The sequence below is a fragment of the Mirounga angustirostris genome, unplaced genomic scaffold (genome assembly GCF_029215605.1).
Source record: "Mirounga angustirostris isolate CCGP_5_RB_7025 unplaced genomic scaffold, mMirAng1.0.hap1 SCAF_8, whole genome shotgun sequence".
Lineage (NCBI taxonomy): Eukaryota > Metazoa > Chordata > Mammalia > Carnivora > Phocidae > Mirounga > Mirounga angustirostris.
In genome coordinates, this window is record NW_026991716.1 from 138863207 (window position 1) to 138890056 (window position 26850).

Below are 26850 nucleotides of genomic sequence, written 5' to 3' on the forward strand. Positions count from 1 at the left end.
TTTGAAGAGGTGATTAGGGGATAGGGGATGCCTTAATAAAGAAGGTACATGGAAGCAAACATCTAAGGGAGATTAGAAAAGCAAGCCATGTGGCTACCTGTGGGAATGGGCTTTTGGGTCAAGGACAGAGCGGTACCAAGATGCAGAAGCCAGAATGCTCTTGGTGCTCCAAGGTACAGCAGAGGCCAGTGTGGCTGAGTGACAGCAGACAGGGAAATGACATAAGATGCGTCAGGGAGCTCTTGGGGATCTGGGCTGTGTAGGTCCCTGAAGGCCACTAGGAGAACTCTGGCTGCCATTCTGAGAGATATGGGAACCATGGGAGACTTTGGAGCTGTGGGGTGACATCATTTGACTAATCTTTTAAAGACAGCCATCTGGCTGAAATATTCAGAATCGACTCTCGTGGGCAAGGACAGAAAGAGGAAGCAGAGGAGCAGGCAGGAAGGAGGTTTTCAGGGATCCACATGCGAGATGGCAGTGGCCTGAACCAGCAAAGTAGTGGTGGAGGTGGGGGATCAGCTGGATATATTTTGAAGGCAGAAATGACAAAATTTGTAGGCAGATCAGATACATGGCATGAGGAAAAAAAAAGGAGTCAAGCAGGAATGTAATGTTTTTGCCTGAGAAGACAGAAGGACACACATGCACACACACAGAAAGAGACAAAGAATGAATTACAGAGATGGGAAGACTTATAAGAAAGGGATGTGTCTGCATATGTGTGAGTGTGCATGAGCGTGTGTGTGTGTAGGTTGGGAGTTGGGAAAAGGAGTCATTATTTCTACTGTGCTCATCTTCAGTTTGATAAACTGCTACACAGCTAAGATGCTGAGTGGCTAATTGAATATATGAGTTTGGAGTTAGGGAGAAAGATGTGGGTTGTAGATACAAATTTTGAAATCATATGTGCATGGAAGGCTGGGAGGAAAAGGGTTAGCATCAGGCCTCTCATGCATTTTCTCATTTTTCTGGCCCCGGGAAAGAAAGAAAGACGACTTGGTCAAATCCTTTTGTAAACATGGTAATGGTACATCCATACAATGGTATTTACTAGAAAAGACTCCTTAACTATGGAATACATTAAGCAGGAAATGCTTCCATGATGAATGATTCCTCTAGTGATGGGGAATGATGAGACAGTTTATATAATTGAGAGATTTCATGTTAATGATCATTCCATGAACTTCTCTGAAACCTCATTTATTAAGTCTGGCCTAGAGTACACCCTAAGATGCTGAGAAACAACCCATACTTCTCTGTGCTTTGTGTGCACCTCATTATTACCCGTATCTTTGAAGCTATTAGTAAAGCTTGACACAAGGTTACATCTATGATTCCTGTGAGTCTGATTTGACAATCTGATTCTGTGTTATCTCAATAGTCATGAAGCTGGCTGAGACTATCTAACTTTTGTAAGGAAGATGAGAAGGAGCCAGGAAAGGGGACTGAGAAGCAGCAGCTTATGAGGCAGGTGGAAAATGAAAAGGATGTAGGTGTCCTGGAAGCCAAGGGAACAAAATTCTTCAAGGAGGGTGTCATGATAAATTGTCTCAAGAGCCGTACAGAAGGCAATTACTGAAAACTGGTTGGAGTTGGAAATGCATATGTCATTGTGATCTTGACAAGAGCCATTTCAGGGGAGTCATGGAGCCAAAAGCCTTAGTGGAGTTAAATGGAGTCAAGACAGAATTGGAGGAAAAGAATTCTAAGAGGTGAGAATGGGTCCTTCTTCGTGTAGGAGTTTGGCTGAAAAGGAGGGCAGGAGCATGGGCTAGCAGCTGAAGAGGGCAGTGGGACTATCAAGGATTTTTTGAAATTGGAGAAATAATATGCTTGTATGCTGAAGGGAATGAGTGAGAAGAGAGGAGAGAACTGATGATGTCAGCTAGGAAGTGAGCTCCGTCCTTGGGCAGGTGGAGGAGTGGGATAGCAAGGATGAGTAGAAGGTTTGGCTTGAGGAGGGAAGGCCGCCATCCTTAGCAAAGGAAGGAAGGCAAAGTATTTGGGCCCAGGTGCAGACAAAAGAGGTGTTGGAAATTTGAGAAGAGAAGGAAGATATCAATGATCAGGGGAGAGGGAACGGATGGAGGGAGCCAGCATTATTGCTAGGCAGCACTAACAACCCATTTGTAGGCAGAGATTATGAATTGGAAGGAAAACTAGTCAGCAGAATTTTACGTTTTTCTCCAATACCTGGCTGCAAAGTACAGAGTAGGCAGGAAGTTGGATTTAAGCCAGGTGGGAGTTTGGTCAGACTTACGTGAGAGAGCAAGACACTCCTCAGTCCCTCCCACCCCTATGTGCATCCCCTCATGCAACTGTGAATGAGTTCAGTAAATATCTATCGAACCCCTCTGAGGTGCTCAGCTCAGTGCTGTATCACTGGACTGTCCAACCTTCACGCCTTGGCCTACCCAAAATGGGTACAAAGTTTTAGTTTTGCAAGATGAGTAAGTTCTGGAGATCTAGTGTGTGCAATGGTAATAGAGTGAATAATACTATATTGTATACTTGAAATTTGCTCAGAGGGTAGGTATTTCAGAACTATAAGGCTTTTCTTAACATTTGCTATTTTACATCTGTATCTCCTTTCTTCTACACTGGTTCTTAAGAACACAGAGGATGACGGAAGAGAAAACAATATTCCACAATAGCTCATTTGCTTGATCTCATACATATACAAGGATATTAGAATAACAATACCAATATCACTATGAATATGATTACTAAAAACCTCACATTATCTTTACATGCTATACCATTTCTTCTGCCAAATTTTTATAATAATTATACTGTATCTGTATTGTTGAAACATATGGCCATTCCATACTATGCTTTCTTTTTCTTAATTTTCATGTTATCTCGGGTCTAAACACCCCCCCCCCCACACACACACCCACCCCTCATGTTCACCACCAGTCCTTATGTTGATGTCTCTCCAGTAATTTTGGTTGTTAGAAGGATATTCTCCAGTAAATTCCTCAGAAGGAGTGCATGGGAAAGACATTCACTGAGGTCTTATGTATGGGTAACCATTCTTTTGGGGCCTTTATTCTTGAAAATGAATTTGACTGGATATAAAGTTCTTGGCTCACAGTTTTTCCTCCTTGAGCATCTTTACTGTCTTATTCCATGTGTTTCTGGTATAAGGCATTACAAGCTTGATACAATTTTCTTTTTTTTTCCTTTACACATCGAATTGATAATCTTTTTGCCCAGATGCCCAGAGGATTTTTTTTTTTTCTTTAGAATCTGGTAGTTTGTTAGAATATACCTTGGTGCTGGTCATTTTTGATCAATTTTCACGATTCAAGGAAGATGTATTGAATTTAATTTTCAGTGTTTGCTCTATTTTCTTTCTTCGATGTGTTTCTTACAGGATTTCTAGTATACATATATTGGATCTTCTTTACTCACCTTCTCCATCAGTCAACTTTTCTGGAATCTCATCTCACTTTACTTCCATGTTTTAGAAGTTTCTTCCTTTTCACTTCCTATTTCTCTTAAGACAATATCTGTTATTTATGTGTATTTGTATAATTTCTTAATCATTTGGTTCCTTTTGAAATAGTTACTCTAGTTTCCACCTGACTGACATACTTTTCTTGTGTCTCAGGACATCATTCTGCTCTTCATTCTCTGTAACTCTTCAAAACTTTGTATGGAATTTAACTTTGCTTCTTGCTGTTGCAGTTTTACATGAAATCAGTTCTGCAACTTTAGAAACAAGTAGGATCCAGCATAGCTCTTCGTGGTTCTAGAGCTTCCTCTTCTCGTTGGTGGAACTCACTTTCTATGAGCTTCCAGCTTCGTTACCCACTTTTAACTGGATTTCCTCTTCCCTTGTCCCCTTTTCTATTCCAAGCACATTTCTGCTCAGTGTGAGGCCTTGTCTTGAAAGAGATCTTTGGCTGGTTAAGTTTTGTGAGTCCAGGAGTATCCAGTCCCTTCAGACCTTACTGTAGACCCTTTGCACTACCCCCCAATCCTTTTTTGTATTTGTATCTCCTGAATTTGCTATAGTATCTTGTCCATAGCTGGTAAACAACAAATTCTTGTAGGATGAATTAATGAAATCTAACTCCAGTGAGCACCAATTAATTAAATACTTCTAACAAAATAATCAATGGCGATGGGAATTAATAACAGTGATGGAGGATGGATTTCTATTTTAAATAAATGGCTCTCAAGCAATTGGCTATTTTCTGATGTAATGACAGATCACCTATCTATTTAATTTAGTTAAGCAATTTTACTACTATGACGATAGCTTTTATCTACGAAGAAGTTAATCTATGGACAAAGACCAATAACACTTTAGAAATTCTTGCTGACTGCATTCATAGTGGCCTCAGATACTGATGAAATGTGAAATCATGCTCTTCTTTCCATTGATTAGCTAAGGAATTTATAAAAAATGACTTTATTATAGTCATTCTATTTGTGATACACTCAAGTGAATTTGAGCATACAACTTCTTTTCTAAAGGAAGACAAATATTTTAACTTATATACCTGGCAATTTCTGATAATTAAAAAGTACACACATCTGAAATAAAACCTATGCCTACTGAGTGCATTACTTTTTTTTTTTAACATCGTGAAATTTATAAGAACAAACATTTGACCTGAAGACAGTAATGAATTAGTATTCACAGAAAGCTTCATACCCTAAGGAAAGAAATTAGACGTGTGATTATCTCTAGGTCATTAGAGATACTTATTTGGTTCCCTTCAAGATACGGCCCACATTTCCATGGATTCCTTTCAGCCACTTATGGCACAATGTTGACAATGCGTTGAAAGAACCTGACTATATATTTACTAGAGAGTTGTAACAAATCAGCACTAAGTAGAGCGGAATATCTATATTCATCTGAGTGCAAAATACACACAATAGTGATAAAGTGATAAATGGACCCCAACTGGGGAAAGTGAACAGATACTGATCAGTTGGTACTACTTGTGGCGTATGCAAGGGCTTTCTTTACTTATCAACGATGGGGAGCATTTTACAAGCAGAACTGAAGGAACGTGATTAATTAGTAATGTGCGCTAAGTCTGTGTAGAATCTATTCTCAGGTGAGTTCAAAAGAAGCAAATTCTCTAAAAATCCTTTATTTATTGTTTGTCTTTGGATTCACAGTGAGGGACTGTGTGTGCACTTTTGTATGTGTAGACATAGCCATCCTTACCTGCCAACTAATGCTGTTTCAGCCATTAAAACTAGTTTGCCAATTTATAGATATACTTTCATAAAATGGATAATCCACAGACAGATAACTAAGATAATTTAGAGGGACACCATGATATTCACAAAAATTTTTGAAAATAAATATTAACAAAAAGCATACCACTTTGCCCCTAAGGAAAAAAAATTTTTGAACATTTCTTGTATTTCATCAGATTATAGTGAAAATGCATTCCATTAGTACGACCCATCTAGGTAAAAATCTCAACTAATCGCTATGGTTTATATTTTATTTATTCGAGGAGTAAATTATTCAGTATTTATGTGTATGCTCATGGATTCTCCTAAGAATGGAAAATATTCATTTTAAAATATAAAGTTTAGAAGTTTCCATAAGCTGCTATTTTAGGAATCTGAATAATGAATCATGGGCGAGTATAATCAAAGAGAGGTTGTATTTTTGGTGGTCTATAGGTAGGTAGAAGAGTTGAATTGGGTGGAATATTGTTCTATAATGAAGCAAGGGTCTCAGGTTCAAGTCCCACATGGGCCAGCTAGCTTCCCCTTTCTTGCTGGCCATTGACTGCATGCTAAAGACTCGTGGTCACTCGAGGGGTCAGGCTGGGAAGAACCTGCACCTGACTATCTCGCACCACTGGAAAACCACCCAAAAGACCTGTGTGGGAAGACACGGACCTTTTTGTTGTGATACTGGATTTGCATGCTTCCCTAAGAAAAGAAAGCAACAAGGAACCTAAATTTTAAAAGCTGCAGGAAATCTGAAGTACAGGAATACTAGGTAAATTGAAAATCTGAGAAAACTGGCAAATGTTCTGTCAAAATGAGTCACAGCTTGTCAGCAATCCAGGCGCTCCATGGCAGCTTTTCAAATCCTCTGAGCTGGGAAGGAAGGCTGTTTTTGTTCCGCCGTGGAATTTTCCAGAGTGTCCTTTTGGGGGCACTCAGGTACAGCTACAAAACGACCCCTATACAGGCTGGGACCTGTCTTGCTTTCCCCTCCCTAAATTCTGGCTTCTCTGAAGTCGTAGCCACAAGCATCCAGAGGCTTCCCTCCGTGGGTCCTCTCTCTGAATCCCGTGTGGAAGAGAGAAAACCCCATCAGAAATACCATTCGCTGAACTACTCCTCTGTGCCAAGACACCGTGCCAATACTTAGCTTGTGCAGTGCATTCTCTGTCTACTCTGGGGACTAAAAGATGAGGCCACTGAGTCACACAGAAGTTCAGTCCTTTGCTGGCCTTCACACAGGCAGGACACCCCCAATCCCGGATGGAAAATCAGGGCTATGGCTCTGAAGACCACCCTTTCCCAATACCAAGCTGCGCCCACTTTCTCTTTTTTCCTTTTTATTAAACAAAATTTTTTTTCAGCTCATTATTCCTCAGTCATCTTTTAGAAAATAATGAAAATCACTTTATTATAGAATTTCCTCTTTGGATAAAAAAAATCTCAAATAACTTCCTAGAGAAACACACGTTTATCACGAATCCATTTCTCCTTGCTATGCAGAGAATGTCCTATTTTCTATATGTATTAGAATTTAAAAAAAACCCCACAACACTTGTTAAATTCTCAGTAACCTTAATCTTATTTTTCCTCATTTGCAGGTAGTTAGCCCCCAGGGGAGTTGGTGACAGCCTCTGTGGGCGTGCCTGCCACATTGCTGTTTGTAGTCTCTGTTCTGTTGCTAATAATGTTCTCTTTATCCCTGGACATCTGTCATCGACTGATGGAGTAAATTGGCTAGAGAAAGGGCTGGCTCTTGTTCACTGCATAGAAAAAACAATCATTAGGATGGCTGAAATCAGATGTAAGGAGAAAACAGATCAAACACCACCTACAATGTAATTGGAGCAATAGACTGTACCCTGGATTGCAACTTAGGAGGTTTTCTTCTTTTTTTAAAATTTTTAAAATTTATTTTATTTTTTCAAAGTACTCATTATGCCCAATGTGAGGCTCAAACTCATGACCCACAGATCAAGAGTCGAGCGTGCCCCACCGCCTGAGCCAGCCTGGTGCCCTGAAGGTTTTGCTTTTTCAGATGTTCCTGATGACATGATGTCAGAAAGTATTTCAACATCCAGTGATTGTGGAATCTTCCGGAAAGGAGGTCAAAACCAATTGGCTGCTTCGTCCCTTGTCTTTTCTGTGGCCATGGCAGTGCCCCCAGGAGGGCGAGGCTATGAAGGTGGGCTCCCTCGAACTGTTTTCCTCACAGGAGTGACTCCAGAGACTTCTGGAGGTTTTGCAAACAGGACCACTAAGCACATGCTGTTGATAGGGCAGTCAGCATAGGGCAGGGGGCCCGTGGATTTATCCTTTACTACAGTCCCTGAGAAGTGGTTTTGATCAGTACTTCTGATGGCCTCCAAACTCAAGCGCCTCACCTTCAGAGGAAGGGGATTTTTCTCTGACTTCCTCCAGAGGCACCGTGGTGCTCATCATCTCCCCTCCCCCTCCCTGTCTCTTCCTAGGCTTTCATTTCCTCAAACACATTTCCAAATGTTGGGGCTCCTTAGGGTTCACATGGTTCCTTGTGATTGCAAGGTGCAATTGCACCTTGCAATTGCCATGGATTTAAAATACCATCTGCCCAGGGTGCCTCAGTTGGAAGAGCATGTGATTCTTAATCTCAGGGTCATGAGTTCAAGCCCCACATTGGGTGTAGAAATTACTTAAATAAATAAACTTAAAAAAAATAAAATATCACCTGCATGCCAGAGACCCCACATTTATCTCTCCATCTCTGACCCCTGACCTCTATCTCCTCTGAATTCCAAAACACACATCCAAATCCCAACTTGCCTCCTTCTCAATGTTTCAGGCCTATCACATCTGTTCAGAGTTGAGCCCCGGATTCCTCACCTCCATCCTCACCTTCCTACCATCTTACACACCTTGGTAAGATAAAACTGTAGGACTCCTTCATGTCCCTGACCCACAGTTAATCAATCCCTGAGACCTTTCATCCGACCTCTGAATATTCACTTCTTTCTCTTTCCTCTGCCAACTGTCTTGATCCAGACCCTGTCCATATCGGACCAAGACTGACATTCTTGAAATGTAATTTGGTTAATGCCCGCCCCCTCCTTAAACTTTCAAGAATTTTCCATTGAAAATAGAATTAAATACAAATCTTGACCATGGCCTACATGGTGTGGATGGTCTTCATCTTTCATCACTGTCCCTCTTGCTCATTATCTTCCGGCCACATTACTTTTATTTAGTGGCCTGAACAGGACAATCTCTTCACCTCTTGGGTGGGGGGGTCACTGAACATACACTTCCCTCTGTTTCGAATGTTGTTCTATCCCATACTGAGATCCCAGCTCAGTGAACAGTGGTGCCTTTTCAACCTTTACGGTTCATGGTTCCTTAGCTCCTTATCTCAATTAGGTTAAATCTCAATCACTGTTTTCTTTTTAGCATTTACCATGATTTGTTCTTGTGATTTCCTTGTTTACCATTGTATCTAACACTAGCACAGTAATAGTACAAAAAAGGTATTCACAAAATGTTTGTTGAATAAATGAATTTTGTTTCCTTAAAATTGATTGAACCTGGGGTGGGGGAAGCTGGTGTAAGTGCAGGTACTTTGGAAACGCAGTTCTTCTGAAGGCTCTCACAGCCCTAGGGACTGATGCCAGATATCACTCCTGGTGGGTTGTTGTTTTTCTTTTAAGGCTCACCTTGAACTTTGGAGTCGCTTATGACCTACTATGTGATAACATCTTTGCCAAGTAGTTTGGACTTGGGGGCATCAAAGGTGCTTTATGAATGTGAATTATAAACACAAGTCATGGGGCCAAGAAGCTAATGTAAATGGGTTATATGTTAAATTCCAAGGAGTTTTAATTGTATTTTTATTTTAGGAAGGTAAATTATTTATAGTGTGTAATGATTTATTTTTAATCTAGATCTCAAAAATCAAGTGCCTATTAGGGGCTGATGAAAATGGAAAGGAATCACATATGAAGAAATTAGATGACCAATAAGCATCTCCACCATCCAGCAGTGGATTCAGAAATTAACCAGTATCTGCGTTCATCTTACCAGTTCACTTTTAGGTGCACATCACACTTAACTTCATTGCCTACCTTGTTGCTACTAGTTCAATCTAGTGATTGAGTATAAATAATGTAAATAGTATTTAAATCAGAAACATTTTAGTGTAGCACTTACTATTTGCAAGTCACTTTGCAATCCTATTTATTTCCAAAAATTCTAAGAGATGGCTGACCATTTCTCTTCCTTTTCTACAAATGGAAAAGCCACATTAGTGAGGGACTGAAATGATGTGTCCAAGGGCACTTGTAACACATATTAATATAAAATTTCATTTTGTCAAGTGATAAAAGTTGCCTCCAGCATCCATAGAGAGCCTGAATGTTTCATCAGCTCCTGGAGAGGGAGCGGCCGCCCTACTCCAACCTGCAGGAGCAGTGGGGCTGGACCGCTCAGCTTTCTCTCCAGAGCCTCAGCACCATCTGCCCTGAGGCCACCAGTTTCTGTCATGTATCATCAGGATAGAAATGTCCCAGACTGACACATCCAATTTATATCAGTCCCCAAAGCAGTCCCTGGCTCCCCTGTCATTCTCCAGTCTGACCCCACCCCCACACGCGGCTCTGTGCACCCCTTTGCCCTTTTTGTCCTTGAGCTTTCCCGACTCCCGCCCCTGTGACTTCAAACCACTCCCAGGGTCCTTCTCCCGTTCTTCCCTCCCTGAAACTGGCTCCTGCCCTGGGACACCACTTCCTTGGAAGCTCCCTCACATGTTCTCTGCACACTTTGTACTACCAAGCATTGCTCCACAATGCTCCAAGTCGAACAGTTCTCTTCTCTCCTGAAACCAATCCTCCAGCCTTGAATTTCGAACCATCAGGCTCCACTGGGTGCTCTTTCTCCATCTGCAGGCAGCTCCGGAGCCCCACCTCCCTCTCCCCAATCTCCCCCCGCCGCCCCCGCACTCTCTCCCTGCTCCCTCCTGACCACATTTCTCGAAGCTTCAGTTTGTGACTCAACAGAACTCTCTCCAAGTTGGCTCTGGTGGTAATTCTGGAGGGTCTAAATGTCCACATGGGCCACACTTCCGACACCCTGGCTTCCTGAGTCCGTGACCTCAACTTCTGCAGTCAACTTTTCCTCTATCCTAACTCGGCCATCAGCACTCCCAGCCCTCCCCTGGCCCCACCATTGCCAGTCCCTGCATGCCTCCACAATCTCAATGTCAAGGATCCCATTCTTCAGCCAACACCTGCTTTTCCAGCTAAACCTTGCTAGTCCTTAAATTCCCAAAACTCTTTGGACCCACTGGGACCTGGAACCAACCACCGACCAACTACCTTTCCCACCCAGTCTCTTCTCATCCCACCTCTCCGCTCTCCTAGCTGAAAACCAAACTCCGGGTTGAACCCAGCTCTCTGTTTTCTGCATCTGTGCCTATATAGTTGAATGTGACAGAAAGACACCAGGCTCACGGATCTCGCTCCAAACTCATTCCTTTCCCAAGTTTATTACTCCCTACCCTCGTAAGTGAAGATTTCACTATCCTTTCATCTCCCTGGAAGGCTCTGCCCCCATGTGTGCTCTCAGCTGCCAGCTGTCCCTCCCATTTCACTGAGAAAAGAGGGACAGCAGTAGCAACCACCCTGCATATTCAGCCATCCCCACTGCCACCAGGCTGAGCCGTCCCTACTCGTGTCTCAGGTGGAGCCTCTACTCAGCGGCTGTGAGCCAGGATGTTGTTCCCGACGGTCTCTCCTCTCCCCTGCATCACCAACCCCCTACTCTTCTACAGAGTCACTCCCATTGGCCCATCAACATGCCTCAGCTTTTCCTGTAAAAAAAGAAAAGGATCTTGATTCCACATTCCCCCACCCCAGCTGCCTCATTCTTGGCTTTCCTTTACAGCTGAATTCCTTAAAAAAGAAGTCACCAGTATTTGCTCTCTCCCATTCCTCTTCCTTTTCTGCACATGAACCCAATTCAGGCAGGCCTTCAGCCCCGCCATCCCCTGGTCAAGGCCACCAAGGACCTCCAAGTTTCGAATTCCAATGTTCATTTCTCACCCGGCGCCTGCTTGGTCTCATGGAGCACGGATGATCAGCCTTCCTTCCTAGAAATGCTTCCTGCCTTTGGCTTCCAGTGCACTCTCCTGGATTTCTTCCTACCTTACTCCAACCACACCTCGTATTTCATAATGCTTTTTACGTGAAATGAGCATTACAGAGGGTCATGTCAGAACTTCTGTACTCGCTTTATTCTCTATCTGGAAAGCTCCTTTTCCAGACGTCACCAGGATGCTTTCCTGCACTCCTTTCAGGTCCTCACTCACAAATCACCTGCTCAGTGAGGTTCTTCCTGACCACCTTATAGAAAATTCACCTCTTCTGCCTATTACCACTACCCCCTTTTTGGTTTTATTTTTCTCCATGGCCATAATAACCACCTAGCATAATGTATATTGAACATGTCTGTGTGTATATAGCATAACGGTTTTCCACCTTTTCACTCCTATATCCCGATAAACGAGAATGGCATATAGCACCTAAGGAGGTGCTCAGTGAGTATCTGCTGAATGAAAGGAAAGAAGGAAGGAAGGAAAAGTGTTTTTTTTTTTGGAAATAAAGATCAATATTACTGTGCAACCTGTTCCCATGTTGCACAACTAATCAGAGTAATATTGATTTTGATTATGGCTCGATTAAATTTCTAGGAGAATGCAAAGTGGCCTGACTTGTATGCAAATCTAAGATGATTATAGTTGGCTTCTTTCCCTACTAATCACCAATGACTCTAACACAAATAGGGAAATAATTTGCAAATATTGGTACAAGTTAGGAGAGAAGGCTCCATTATCTGAGTGGAAATGTCAGGGCAACAATCAGTAATTCTTACTTTAAGAAATCTCTCAGGCTTTCACAGGAAAATGGCTGGGAGATGCATGTGTTTTCCTAAATAGGTATGTTTGAAGGAGTCAGTTATTAACTCTTACCTGTAATGGAGGGTAACTGATTTTGCTTATATTTGAATAAACACTTATGCCTGCTGAATTCTGGAATCGGCAGTATGAAAACACAAAGGAGACATTCTGAAATCTGTTAAATCAAGGAAGTGGAAATAATTCTAGTTTTTTATCCTCCCCCAATTAGCTCCTTTCTGTTTTTAATCTAATATTGGACACAGGCGTCCAACTTTGCAACATACACATACCAAAGAAAAACACCCCCACCACAAACTCATCGACAAAACTCATCTCCCTTTGCACGTTCCCTGGTCAGATGTGACAAAGATGACCTTTGGGGGTAAAAACCAGTAAGAGAGGGTGAGGTAGGTCACGCCCCAAGTTTGGTGTGAGTATTTCAAGAATAACTTGACATCAAGATTTCACATAATACTATGGAAGCTGTAATTCTATACAAAGATTAAGAAATTTATTTGTACGCAGGCAAAGCTCACACGCATGTGTGTGTGTGTGTGTGTGTGTAATTCGGCACCCTGAATTATTTACTTAGCACATCCCTTTAAAATCTGACATGTCGCCGAGCACCACAGTACTGAAGTAATCTACTTTTAATGGGCCATCCTTTGTATGTATATACGTCACACATTTGTATCCTTAAAGAAAGCAGTTGCAGTGAGATACGGAGAAGGTGCACACCATGCAAAGGTCTGGTGAGAGGGGCTGGTGCCCTCACCCGCAGACATCACATCAGGGCCATCTGTGGTGCCTGGTCTCTTACCCATCATGTGTCCGGACACTAACTTGTTGGCTTTCCTGCCACCACGTTGTCCCTGCTTACCACCAGCATCCTGAGATGAAATGCTCCGGCAGATAGCAGATGTACCAATGAACAACCTCTCAGGTCTGATGGATAGAAGAGGAAAAGAGCGTCCTCACACATATCTGCAGCGTGGCTTTCTTCCCTGTTTTAGGGCACCAAGGGTCAGGAGACACACTCTGCCTCCCTGGAGAGAGCCCAAACTGTCTCATTAGTGTCTATCTTTCGTGACACGCTGGCATTGCCTTTGAGAGGCCCACTCACCTGCTCTTCTCCAAGAATCCTGAAGTGATGGAGCTCTTTAATCAAGGAGTTGGGGCAGCCAGCTGTTGGAGAACAGAATGAATCACAAACGCGTTATTCCCATTTGGTGCGGTAATGGGTTCTTACATGCACGTATGACTAGCAGCGCCCGGTATTGTTGGGGGGGACGCAGACCCCCACCTGCACAACACATTCTAAGCAACTACTCAAAGGCCACACCTTGGAGGGCAGGCACTACGGCTGCCGTCCGGTCCCCCACTGTGACACTGGGAAGGAGCAGGTGAGCGCAGCCAAGCCTTTTCTCCCTCCTGATGGTGACCCGGCCTTTGTGGGGCTTTAGGCCACCATGTTATTTCTCCCCAGCACGTCACTTGTCCCTCACAGAGAGCCAGGATTCTGTGGGGCTGGAGTGGGAGAGGTGGTGAGTATAGGTTCACTGTGCTTATTTACCACATCCTGTTTCCTCGCTCTGGGGGGGAGGGTGCTGCACACAGAGAACTAAGAAGGAAGACGGGGCAGCTGGATATCGCATCTTCACGGGATTTGGTTGTAGTTTAGAACCTTGCCTGGTTCTTCCAGGAGGCTCTGTCAAGGCTAGAAGGATCCTGTCTTTTGGTTTGGAAAGGGGTTCTTATGGAAAGGACCTGGGAAGAGAGCCAGGATAGTCGGGGTGCCCATGACCTTCCATTCTACCCGGTTGGTAAGAGCCTCTTTAGGCTTTCCCATTTTCTTCCTCCAGTTGTAAACAGAAATAAGTAAATAAATTATATGTATGCATGCCGGTACATGCTTAGTCATAATTTAATTATGTTCGATCCCTGTCCTTTTAACTGAAAAATTGTATGTATTATTTTGTAGTCATTTATAATATTAACTCTGGTAACAAAAATTGATATAAAAGCTCACTTCTTAGATACAATCTATGGATTACATAATCTGTTGAGGCTTCTACTAAGGAATTGGGTTGTATGCAAAATGCACCAAAGCAATCACTTGCTGTCGTTCATGTGACTCAGCCTTGTGATGTAAGAATAAAGTACCGAGGAGAGGACGTCTGTCTGGGGAGGGCAGGCTGAGGAAGGAGGGAGGTGTCATCTTCACGGAGGTGAAGGAGTTATCCTTTGCAAGAGAGATTAGATTTGTGTTTTATTCTAGAAGGTAGGATTAAAACTAAGAGGCAGGGGTGCCTGGGTGGCTCAGTCGGTTAAGCGTCTGCCTTCGGCTCAGGTCATGATCCCAGGGTCCTGGGATGGAGCCCCGCATGGGCTCCCTGCTCGGCGGGGAGCCTGCTTCTCCTTCTTTCTCTGCCTGCCACTCTGCCTACTTGTGTTCTCTCTCTCTGTTAAATGAATAAATAAAATCTTAAAAAAACCCCAAAAAACTAAGAGGCAAAAATGACATCAGTAGACTTCGGTTCAAAAGTAAGAAATTTCTAACTTAAAAATGGAATACATTGCCTGATGAGCTACTAACTGTAGGTTTTCAGACACAGGCTAAATGACTATTTCTGCAGGATACTGTAGAGATGAATTTGACAGGGTCTGTTCCAATTCAGAAATTCTGTGGTCATGTAAAAGGCTGAAACACGGTTTTGCTGTTTGATGTTATTATTGACATTGTCTTTGACACAATAACATTTCAGACCTTGCAAGAGTGGTTTACAAATGCTTACCAAAGTAGTACAAAAGAGTTTTAAAAATATAAACAAAATCTAAACAGGCAATGTCACCATCTGATAGTAGACCAAGAAAATAAATGAAAATCCTTAGATGAATATTTTGGTGGAAAACACAGTATGTTAATTGCCTCCGGCACGTCCAATGCTATAAAGAAGGGAAGCTAGATCCTTGACATTAGAACTGTGTTTGTCCAACTGGATGCCACGGACATGTGGTCTGAAGGTTCTTTTTGAGACGTTCATATCAGAATTGCTATTCTGATAATTATCTAAACAGTTAGGAGAAGTCATGCTGGATCATTCGGTTGGCCACAATTCAACTAAGAACTATGGTGGAAGTTCAGCCTCATCTTGGTGCTAGAATTTTAGATCATCTTGGGAAGAAGAAGAGGTTCTGTGAAACCCATAAGGAAAGAGCCAAGGCAGAATTCCAGGCGTGCATTTCCAATAAGCGGGGGGCCCGCGGACTGGCACCAAGTGTAGGAGGTTCACGTGGGAGAGGCACCATGGGTACAGCGATGTGGGCACGCGCAGTTCAGGGGAACCTGGCCAACCAGCCAGGGCCTTGGTTGCATCCCAGGCAACAATTTAGTTTCAGCAAAATGCCAACATCTGCGATATGAAATTCACAGAATTTGACTGGAATGCTTTTGGTTTTGTTCTTTTATTTATATTTAATGTACTGATTTTCATTTGGGCCTTCCAGTTGTATAAGCATAAAATGTTTATGTCTAAATTTATATCTAGATAGATTTAAGAGAGATTATTTTGCGAAATAGTTTTATTCAACCTTATTGATTTTAGAGGATTTTTAAAAAACGTTGTTCTTCACATCCCTCAAATTTGAGAAAAACTGATTTGACTTACTTTAATGCCAGGTAAAATAAGAACCAGAATTTAAAATTAGCCTGTTTTCAGGATTTGTATTCTAACATTCTCCTAAGATGTAACTTCAAGGATTGATGTCAATGAGAGTTCCAATGTAAACATCTTTCACAGAAGACTAGATAATTACCTGGCACACCTGGTAGGTGGAACAAAATATAATAAACAAGGACAGATATGGCATTAGTTAGAAGGGAAGACGTGCGAGGGGGTCAAGATATTTAAGAGACCACAGGAGGGGCACCTGTAACTGTGGTCGCCACAGGAACATCAGTGTGGGAAATGGACAGACGCAAACTTTGTGTGAAGGCGAGTTTCAAAATCACAAAACTAGAAACACAAGACACGCACGGAATTCAGTAGTGTGAGGAGGAGGGGGGGAGGCACCAGGAGGAAGAAAGAGCCTGGCATAGGAGGACTGCATGGACAGTGTTGTTAACGGTGGTGCTGCACTCTTGCTTTCTCCAAATTCCTCACACATAGCCTACACGCGCATGGCAATGGGTCATCTTCTGGAGCCACGGTTGTCTACTTGGACCAGTCGAATCCTCACGGTGCCCAGCATCCTCTGCCCTCAGGTCCCCGAGGAGAGATCTTTTCTCAAAATGACAGAGAAAAGGCTCCTATTAAAATGTGCCCGTGGTGGCAAGCCTGGGAGGCATACTCCGTTGAGTCTCCCACTCTTGGTTTCGGCTCAGGTCATGATGTCAGTGTTGTGGGATCGAGCCCCGTGACGGGCTCCCTGCTCAGTGTGAAGTCTCTCTCTCCCTCTCCCCCTGCCTCTCCTGCTCGTGTTCTCAGTCTGTCTCAAATAAATAAATAAATATCTAATGTCTCCAGCCATTTGCACTTGCCGCTCCCTCTCTCCGGAGAGCTCTTGGCCCCGACATCTGCACGGAGGGCTCCTCCTTCAAGTCCTTTCTCAAATGTCACCTTCTCAGTGAGAGTGTTTGGGGCGGCCCTGCGTGAAACTGCAGCCTGTTTTCACCCCCGTGCCCTCCTCACACTATATTTTCTCCAGAGTGAAATCATCTTCGAATGTACCCTACACCTCATGTCCTTTATTTTCTGTCACCTGCTGCTGAGATGCAAAGGTGACAAGTGTAGGGATGGGTGGCTGTCTTGTCATCATGGTATCAGCCATGCCCACAGTGGATGAGTCCCCTGCCATGTGCTCATGGTCACCCAGTGGGGCAACAGTGGCACCTGGGAGGGGCTCCTGCTCTACCCTCCCCTTCTCTCCTCCCAGAGGCCTCTTCTCCGACCTCCAGCCACGGAGGTGCTTTGCTTATTGCTTATTGGTGAAGTGGCCTTTTCTGACCTCTCACCTCTCATGCTCCCCAGGACCCTGCACCTGCTTTTCCTTCTCCAGGTCCAGTCTAGCCAGTCACTGCTAGTGCAGCAAGCAGGGCTAGAAGTCTAGCAGAAATCACGCCATCTACCCAACACAGTGTCCCTGCTGAGTACGGTGCTGCTTTGGGGCCCTCTCCTGGCCAGGCTCCTGGCTATGGCTGGCCCTTCACTTTTCTTTGGCCAGCACCTCTCTCACCACCCTTGGGGACTCTCCAAACCATCACCGTCCTTCTTAATTAACCTCTAGTGCAATAAGAGCTCACCTGACCCAGGTGTAAAGCTCTTGTGAATGTGGAGGTGAGGGCCCCGGCGCCCCACAAGGAAGGACCGTGGCCGAGCTGTCGCACGACGGTGATAGAGCTGGGCCCTCAGCTGCAGACAGCTGCCTCATCTGAGGTCATGCGTTCCAGGGACCCCAACCTGCTGCCCAGGACAGGGAGGGGGACCGCCTAGCCACCATGGGCTGCATTTGCTCCCAGGCTCTGTCAGGCCTGAATGACAGTGTGACTCCTTACTCTGCCCAATCTGCCCCTCCCCCCTTTCCCAGGTGCCATCCCAATAAACACCAGTAGTTTACCCCCTGCCTCGGACTTGGCTTCCAGAGAATGCAGCTGGTAGCTTTCAAGTGCACCAATCCCGAATTTCACATCCCCTCCCAATCAGACCCCCCATATCTATCCCTCTCTACTCCTCCAGACTAGAAGGGGAAAGGGCACCTCTTTCTCAAAACAGGGCTCATTCTTCATGCATCACACCCTGTCCCCACTCAGCCCCTAGTAGGCCCAACTTATCACCCACTCACTCTCTTCATGATCTGCCGCTCTGCGGCATGTTCACTTCAAACCAAGGAAAGATTCAAGTTTTCCCTTTAAATATTCAGCAAAAATCCGGCCTTGAGCATAGAGTTAGTACCTTCTCTTCCTTTCTCCTTTCCTCTAATTGTCTCTGAGGAAAAGCTTTCAGCCATCACCACCACTTGAAAATAGCAACTGGAGATAGGGATTCCAGAAGGGAAATACCAAAATTGGGGGTTTCATGCCTTATAAAAAAGTTCCTGCAGTCATGGCCTGGATGGAAGCTCTAGTTCCATGTTAACTAGCTGGCTCTGTGCTCCTGGATAAATCGGTTACTCCCACCGCCAAGTCCTTTTACCAAGAATAATCCCCATCTCTATCTCCAGCAGCAGTTTTGAATGTATGTGAAAGGAACACAGGATGACCAAAAGATTAGGAAGTGAATGTATTGCTAATGATTTTCACGGCGTTTCCACGTCCATTGATGGCTGCTCATACTTCTTGTAAAAATTTCCTGTATTTAAAAGGGAAGTGGCTACTTGAAACGATTGCTATGTGATCTACTGTCTAAAGAAATAATGGTCAAGCCTTCTTTTTTTGGCTCTGATGTGTGAACGGATTGGGAGTTATGACCCCCATCCTCACAGCAGGAAAATCTGGGCAAACTGAAAACCAGCAACTTTTCTTAGACCCATCAGGGAACTGATGTCACCCTGAAATCTTGAGAGGCAGCCAAATCCAGCCAGTGAGAGCTAGACCTGCCAATGTGGAGCGCAAGCCACTGGAACCGCAAACCGGTGGGCACCTTCCGATGGCCATTTCAATGAACTACAGATTACAAGGCAGAGATTGTCGGAGGGGTCAAAAAACAGACAGAAAGAGACATGAAGGTTAGATACTGAGCCATTTCCCTTATCAGAAGAAATTCCGGAATATGTTGGCTTTAGCAGGTGACTGACCAAGTAAAAATCCCAAGAGTCTCAGATGGTGGGTTTCGCAGTTGATGGGGTGGGGACCCTATCACTTTCTCTAGTCTTGGCAGATCAGAAGGTAAAAACCATGACTTGTTTTGGGAGGGCAAATGGGAAGCTCTAGCTTGCTTGGAAAACATATTAGATAATGGTTTAGGGGGAGAAACACCGAATAGAAGAAGATGCACAATGCCAGGCATTTGAATCAGTCTTTGTCGTCTTTCCTTGAGAAAGAATTGCTGAGGAAACCAACTAAGTGGCAGTGTTGCATCCAGAACGATTTTGGATGTCACATAGAAGAAGAAGTGTCATATTGCATGTGAAGACTGCCAATCTAGCTGGGTTGAAAGAACAGATTAAATGGTCACACTCCTGTGAATGAAGAACGTGTCTAAAATCAAGAATGCGTGAGGTGTGGGCATGCATATCGGGATGTGGGGTCCTTCCTGAACTGTCTGGAGAAGAGCGACTGGTGTCCAGACAAGAGGTATCTCCCTGGTTGTCCCTGTCCTGTGATCCCCCTCTGCCACCTCCCCCACAGGCAGAGTCTACAGTCTCTTTACCCCACGTGCAGGGGTGGGGGGGTGGCACTCTCAGTCCCAGCCTGTCCCCCTCCTCCCACTCCCATGTCTCCGGCCCAGGAGGAAATGAGAAGTAATGACAAAGGAAGAACAGGAGAAGGAAATGAAGTGACTGTTCATCTCCACCACTACCAGCTGTGCATTCTTGAGCCAAAGACACTGCATCAGCTCTAAAGCCTTCACTTCCTACTTGTAAAAACGGGAGCAGGAATATTTAACTAAGGGTTTGCTGTCAACAATGTGTGTGGGTATCTACGTGTTTGTATATAAATCACCTAGTAGAGTTCCTTGTACGCGGTGGGCTTTTAGGGAATGGTAGATGCTATTTTGAGAGTCTCTGGAGAGGAGAGGCACTTAATGTGTCACACTGTGCTTGAGATGGTTGTTCTGCTGTCCTCCCAGAAAATCCTTGTTGCATGAACCCTCGGTATTTAGAGGCCAATTTCGCTAAAGCAGCCCAGGACCCAATGACATATTTGGGATTATTAGGACAATATGCTGAAAAACAATAGATTATCAAGTATATATATGTGTGTGTTTATAAAGTACATGTATATATACACACATATATATGTTCACATGATCATTCATGCTTAGAAAAGCATGGTTAGTATACATTTAAGGCTTTAAGTGTGTTGCCTTTTATTAATTCATTTATTCATTTACTCACTCCAATAACCTCAAGTGATTAATAAGCAATTTGATATTTTTATTTGATATCATAAAACCTTATGACATGTTTTTACCTTTGAACTTGGTGGAAAGTATTTTTTATCACACTGGTCATTTTGAATTGCATCCTTTACATATCTATATTTACAAAGTGAATGAATAGAGGCAATCAGGAAAAATAACTGAAGCCCCCGATCTCCAGGCACATCCAATTATCTAAATATGCAAAAGGGAAACTGACTCAAATTTTTGACAAAAGGGACAGTTAGCAACCGTTTAATGTACCTTCTGCTTAGCCTTCTGAGTCAGCCGTAACACACAGTAAGGGCATCACTTGCGTATATAATCAACAGATGGATGATTACGGCAAACAAGCTGTGGTTTAAAAACAAATATTCCACAAAGATGTCAAAGAAGAGAACTGACGACTCATAATTCTGTTGAACCAGAGCTGATCTTTTTTTTGTCGTTGTTGTTGCAGGAGGTGGAGGGAGCTCTTTTTTTTTTACTGGTGGCTGCTTTGTAATATTAAAGGCTACTTGCCTTTTGTCACCCACGTTGTGAGTGAAGCAAATGACAGAGCTAACTGACAATTCTACCCTGAAATTCTACCTCTAAATCCCAGACTCCATGCATTGCAAACTACTTTCTGCCCTGTCATGATGATTTAACAAAAATGACTATTAGATTTTGCATATAAAGATGCTGTAAGTTCAGAATTTCATATGCCGCATTATTTTAATCCTCAAACTTATAATAAGTTCAAGTCTGTTTAACTTGAACACACTTCTTGTGTTTGGGGGAGAAAATATGCTACCATAAAGACACCAAAAATCTACGCACAACAGCAAAACAAAAGCAACACAAAATTTTAGAAGTTAAAAGTGTGCATCGTGGAGTGACTGGAAAAATTAACAAAAAGGGAGTAGGACCATGGGCTTTCTTTGGTGGGAGAGCCAGTCTTTATATCCATACTGCATATCATTGTATTTTCCAAAAAAGATAATGTGAATGTGTTGCCACACAAAGCTTCTATCAATGGCAACTAATTAAATTGAATTAAAAAGCATCTTTAGGGGAGCCTGGGTGGCTTAGTCGGTTAAACATCTGATTCTTGATTTTAGCTCAGGTCATGATCTCAGGGTTGTGAGATCAAGCCCTGTGTTAAGAATCTCTCTCTCTCCCTCTCTCTCTCTCTGCCCCTTCTGCCCTCCCTCTCTTAAAAAAACAAAAACCAAAAAACCAAGAACATTTTTCAGGCTCAGATGTGTGGTGCCTATCACAATTTCTGTTGCGTTTAATTATTTGTTAATATCTGCTTTTCCCACCCCGAACACAGACTCCATGAGAACAGGCACTTGCTCACAGCTTCATCTAGGACCTGGGAACTGTGTCCAGCACGAGGGTAATACTCAATAAATATGCGCTGAATGATTACATAAGTTAAGGGGGAAAAGCCGTTGCCTTCTGGTTCTCACACACAAGAGCACTGGAAAACAGATGACTTTGCAAGCCTGTGCAGCGTTAATTTAAGGACCTATGAGAGAAAGTCTATTTGCCCTTGGGCCAGTTTTGTAAAATCTCAGAAATGAATTATTTCATATTTTAAATGCAAGGTTTAATTTTTGAACACAAAATATTAACATGTCACTACTCGAGCAAGAAAGGGTTCTTTAAATGCTCTACTTCCTACTGGTCTTGTCAAAACAAAGCTGATTTTCAGCGACAGTAGAGTTCTAAGAGGAAGACAAAGGCCAGGTCGGCTGAGTGGGTTCAGTTTGGGGCCACCTTGACGGGCAACCACTCAGACCACTGTGGAAATGTCAAAATATCTTCCCTCAGACAGCCACACAACTTCCAAATGCTATCTGATGATTTTGCTTATATCAATGACCATCCGATCTAACTCCTATATTTTATGGACTGGCATTTAATTTCTTCAATGATCAAAGATAGATTGATGTAATTCATAGTCATGTATTCAAGAATGAAATGTCTTCATTTTAAAACAATTCTTAGCTGTTACTATCCCTAGATGAACCCCTCTGTCAGTCCAGAATTCTCTCCACAGTGTTACCTACAGCAGCATTTCAGACCCTGTCTCAAGACTTCGTTTGGTGACATGGGCCAGAGGACCAGAGGATCAGCCAAAGAATTCCATTCTAATAATGAGGCATTCTTGTGGTCAAAAGGATCTTTCTAGATACTAGTTGTAGCTTTGGAGTGATAGAGGTCATATCCAATCCTTTTAAGCCTTTATTAGCCTTCTCTCTCCTGGGGCAAATACCCATCTGCCTGCAATAATCTGTAATATATATTTGAAAATTTACAGGAAGCATCCAGATGTTTATTTTCCTTCCCTCTATTCTTAGATTCGAGCTTGTAGTTGGCAATATTCCTGTTCAAATGTGGTACCAGTGAAGTCTCCTGTTTATTCATTGTTGTCACACTCACCCATATATTTGGCATCAGACCCCCGACCAGATACTGGGGAGCCTGAGGTTGAGCTTTCGTGGTGCTTGGTTCCAAGAAGGCTTTGACAGACATACTCTGTTTGCAAGGTCAGGCTTCTTTTTTTTTTTTTTTTTTTTAAAGATTTTATTTATTTATTTGACACAGAGAGAATGAGAGAGAGAGAGAGAGCGCATGAGAGGGGGGAGGGTCAGAGGGAGAAGCAGGCTCCCTGCCCAGCAGAGAGCCCGATGCGGGACTCGATCCAGGGACTCCAGGATCATGACCTGAGCCGAAGGCAGTCGCCTAACCAACTGAGCCATCCAGGCGCCCAAGGTCAGGCTTCTTAGAGGAGAGTTCTCACCACTCCTTCATTTTACATTTGACATCACATTGGTAGATTTCCTTCCACCCTACTGATAAAGTGTTCTGTGATGCCCACTCTGAACTTGGGACCCAAGAGCTTGTCCTAGAATTGTCCCTTAACTGTTGGCCCAGGGAAAGTGTAAAAACATGTCACTTGTTTGAATATTTAAAAGTCACAGATCAAACTAAAAAACTGTTAGAAAATATGTTTCACCCTTTTGACAAATAACACCTATATGAAGATCTGGAAGGTGGGGATTTGGAACTCTCAGACACCCCTGGTAGGTCTGTTCCTCTCATCCCAGATTCCTGCCTCCTCAGAGAGCCTCTCACACATCTGGCAGGTGTGGCCCAGGCTGCATGCCCAGCCCCAACCACGAGTCACCCTGTGGCCGATGTCTTCAGGAAGACAGAGCCAGTTAAGACCTCAGGGCTGTTTGTGCAGGAAATTCTGAAGCCCCACGTATCCAGGAACCCAGGAAGGGCTTGGATCCTGTGGGCTCTTGTGGGTTGAGGTGTGAGTGGAGGACAAGGAGGGGCCTAGGGTGGGGCCCCTCTTGCTGACAGAAGTACTTCCTGCCAATGGCCCATCCCCATCCTCCTTCTCTTTCACCACCTTGTAGTGTCTGACCTTGGGTCAACACGCATTCCTTAAAACTATTCTTGCTGGACTTGTAGATTCCCTTAGCATTCTTCTCCCCATTCTTTCGCTTCTCTGTGTTCTTTGTTGCCCCTTTCCTCCTCTCCCTTCATCCAGACACGAGGTTGGTCTCTAGCCCATGGTAGTAGCCCTGTTTCTCTCTCTCCTCCAAGGTACCTGACTCTTCAACAGTGTGCCTTCTGTCTGTCTCCAGCTGCCAGCTCGCTTGCTCCCAGGGTCAAGGGACCCCATCCAAGTGAAGAAGATCCATGGTGAGTGCCCCACGCCCCCTCCATGACTGCTTCCATGGTCAGTCGTGGTGAATCCCTGTTGGCTCTTAATGATCACATAGACCTCATAAGTGCTCACTTATTTGTTTTCAGTTGATGGCCGAAACTGATATCAAACTCATTGCTTTGCAGTTTCCTCATCTTGAAAAGTTAAAAAAAGTCCACCTCCTGAACTCTGAACTCTGTTCTTTCTTCATGGTTGCTCACAGACCCCTGGCAGTGCCTCTGAGGTTGTATATGGGTATGTTTGCAGATCTAACGGCACTTAAAATACTTGCATGTTCCTCGTTCTCTTCTCACTTTTCTTATGGAGAGGTTCCTTCTGAAATTGTCTGTTTTGTCCTTTCCAACATGGGAAAGAAACATTCTCTTTGCTCAAGGAAACAGGAAAGACCGGGATTAGAAAGCTTTTTTAACATTGTGCTGTCTTCCTCAATGACGGCCTTTCCCTGTTGTCTTGCGTCCTTGACCCAACTTTAAAAGCCTGTTTTGTTAGTCAACAAAACCAAAAGACAACCGACAGAATGGGAGAAGATATTTGCAAATGACCTATCAGATAAAGGGCTAGTATCCAAAATCTATAAAGAACTTATCAAACTTAACACCCAAAGAACAAATCATCCAATCAAGAAATGGGCAGAAGACACGAACAGACATTTTTCCAAAGAAGTCATCCAAATGGCCAAAAGACACATGAAAAAGTGCTCAACATCGCTTGGCATCAGGGAAATCCAAATCAAAACCTCAATGAGATACCACTTCACACCAGTCAGAATGGCTAAGATTAAGAAGTCAGGAAACGACAGATGTTGGTGAGGATGCGGAGAAAGGGGAACCCTCCTACACTGTTGGTGGGAATGCAAGCTGGTGCAGCCACTCTGGAAAACAGTATGGAGGTTCCTCAAAAAGTTGAAAATAGAGCAACCATATGATCCAGCAATTGCACTACTGGGTATTTACCCCAAAGATACAAATGTAGGGATCGGAAGAGGTGCATGCACCCCGATGTTTATAGCAGCAATGTCCACAACAGCCAAACTGTGGAAAGAGCCAAGATGTCCATTGACAGATGAATGGATAAAGAAGATGTGGTATATATATACAATGGAATATTATGCAGCCATCAAAAGGAATGAGATCTTGCCATTTGCAACAACGTGAATGGAATTGGAGGGTGTTATGCTGAGCGAAATAAGTCAATCAGAGAAAGACATGTATCATATGACCTCACTGATATGAGGAATTCTTAATCTCAGGAAACAAACTGAGGGTTGCTTGAGTGGTGGGGGGTGGGAGGGATGGGGTGGCTGGGTGATAGACATTGGGGAGGGTATGTGCCATGGTGAGTGCTGTGAATTGTGCAAGACTATTGAATCTCAGATCTGTACCTCTGAAACAAATAATGCAGTATATGTTAAGAAAAAAAAAAGAGGAAGATAGCAGGAGGGGAATAATGAAGGGGGGGAATTCGGAGGGGGAGACGAACCATGAGAGACGATGGACTCTGAAAAACAAACTGAGGGTTCTAGAGGGGAGGGGGTGGGAGGATGGGTTAGCCTGGTGATGGGTATTGAGGAGGGCACATTCTGCATGGAGCACTGGGTGTTATGCACAAACAATGAATCATGGAACACTTCATCTAAAACTAATGATGTAATGTATGGTGATTAACATAACAATAAAAAATTTAAAAAAGCGCGCCTGTTTTGTTGTCTTTGATCATTGAATTTAGAATGTTATCTCATTCTGGGCTTATCCGGATGATATGCGTACAGGTTTGTGCTTTTTCTCTTATTTTCTCTATTAAACCCTCACTCATCTCTCCCACCTGCTTTCTAAAAATCTGAGCTCATTGTAAATTAAAAAAAAAGTTTGGTATTGCCTGTTTGGTATTAAAAATGAATAAGGACATTTATTTTTACAAAAGCATATGAAGACAGAATTGAATCCTATTTTTTTAAAGGATAACTTTTAAACTGCGGTTTTTACTTTGATTAATATCTATAATCAACATTTACTTTCATTCGGTTCCATATAATAAGACTATTTTACAATCTAATTCGGAATCTCCTCAGGAAAATGCATTATAAAGTTGTGGATCATTTCCACAAAGTCATTGATAACTATTAAAAAAAACTCAAACAAACAAACAAAAAACCTTTGGGGGATTAATTGAAGTACAACTTTTTTGGAAAGCTTGTGCTGAATTTCCTCAATAACCATGCTGTGAAGTTGAGGAAACTCATTTGGAAAATATATCCCCTTGAAAAGCATTAAAAGCCACATGAGTCTTCAATCACTGTTTTTCCTTTTAATTTCCTTGCAAATCATCACCGGGCAGTTGTGATATCCTTTGGGTTCAGTGGAAAACCGTGAGCAGCCGGGCTTGGGATAAAAACTGAAATGGATTTCACCTCTCTGATGTGCCATGGGCACTGGCCACAGGACACGCAAATAATCTGCAATTTGCAGATTGGTGCTGTTTGGTGTGAAACGCTTCCAGGATTAATTTCTCTCTTGGCTGTAGCTTAGAATCCCTAATGTAGGCTTGACAGTTACAGTTACTTTCTATTTTCCCTGTAAGTACAACTTTGGAAAGGAAACTGGCTCACAATGAAATGGCATCAAAAGTAAATCATGATTCAATGTGATCAAAGATAGCGCAGCGCAACACTGAACAACTACCTTCAATCACAAGCCAAAACAGGGCGGGGCACATCTGCAGGCTTGACCCATGAGCAGGTTTGAGGAGTTCTTCCCACTCTGGTGAAGCCCCGCTGATCCGGGTCTCCACGTTCTCTGCCGAAGTAGTCATTTCTGAATTAGTCCGAGAGCCAAGTGTTAATCGTATCCATGGAAAACTCACTAAGATACCTTGACTGAGCAGCTGCATTCAAAATTAGC

The 26850-nt window shown here is 43.3% G+C and overlaps 1 protein-coding gene across 4 annotated transcripts in view; it reads right to left on the reverse strand.

Moving 5' to 3' along the window:
* The window catches only part of PRKN (parkin RBR E3 ubiquitin protein ligase), a 1287790-nt gene that overhangs the window by 199923 nt on the left and 1061017 nt on the right, over window positions 1-26850 (reverse strand). For all 4 annotated transcript variants that reach the window (XM_064598332.1, XM_045865856.3, XM_045865855.1 and 1 more), the window contains exon 8: window positions 13266-13327. In XM_064598332.1, the coding sequence (XP_064454402.1) occupies window positions 13266-13327 (62 nt within the window). The remainder of the gene's footprint in view (window positions 1-13265; window positions 13328-26850) is intronic.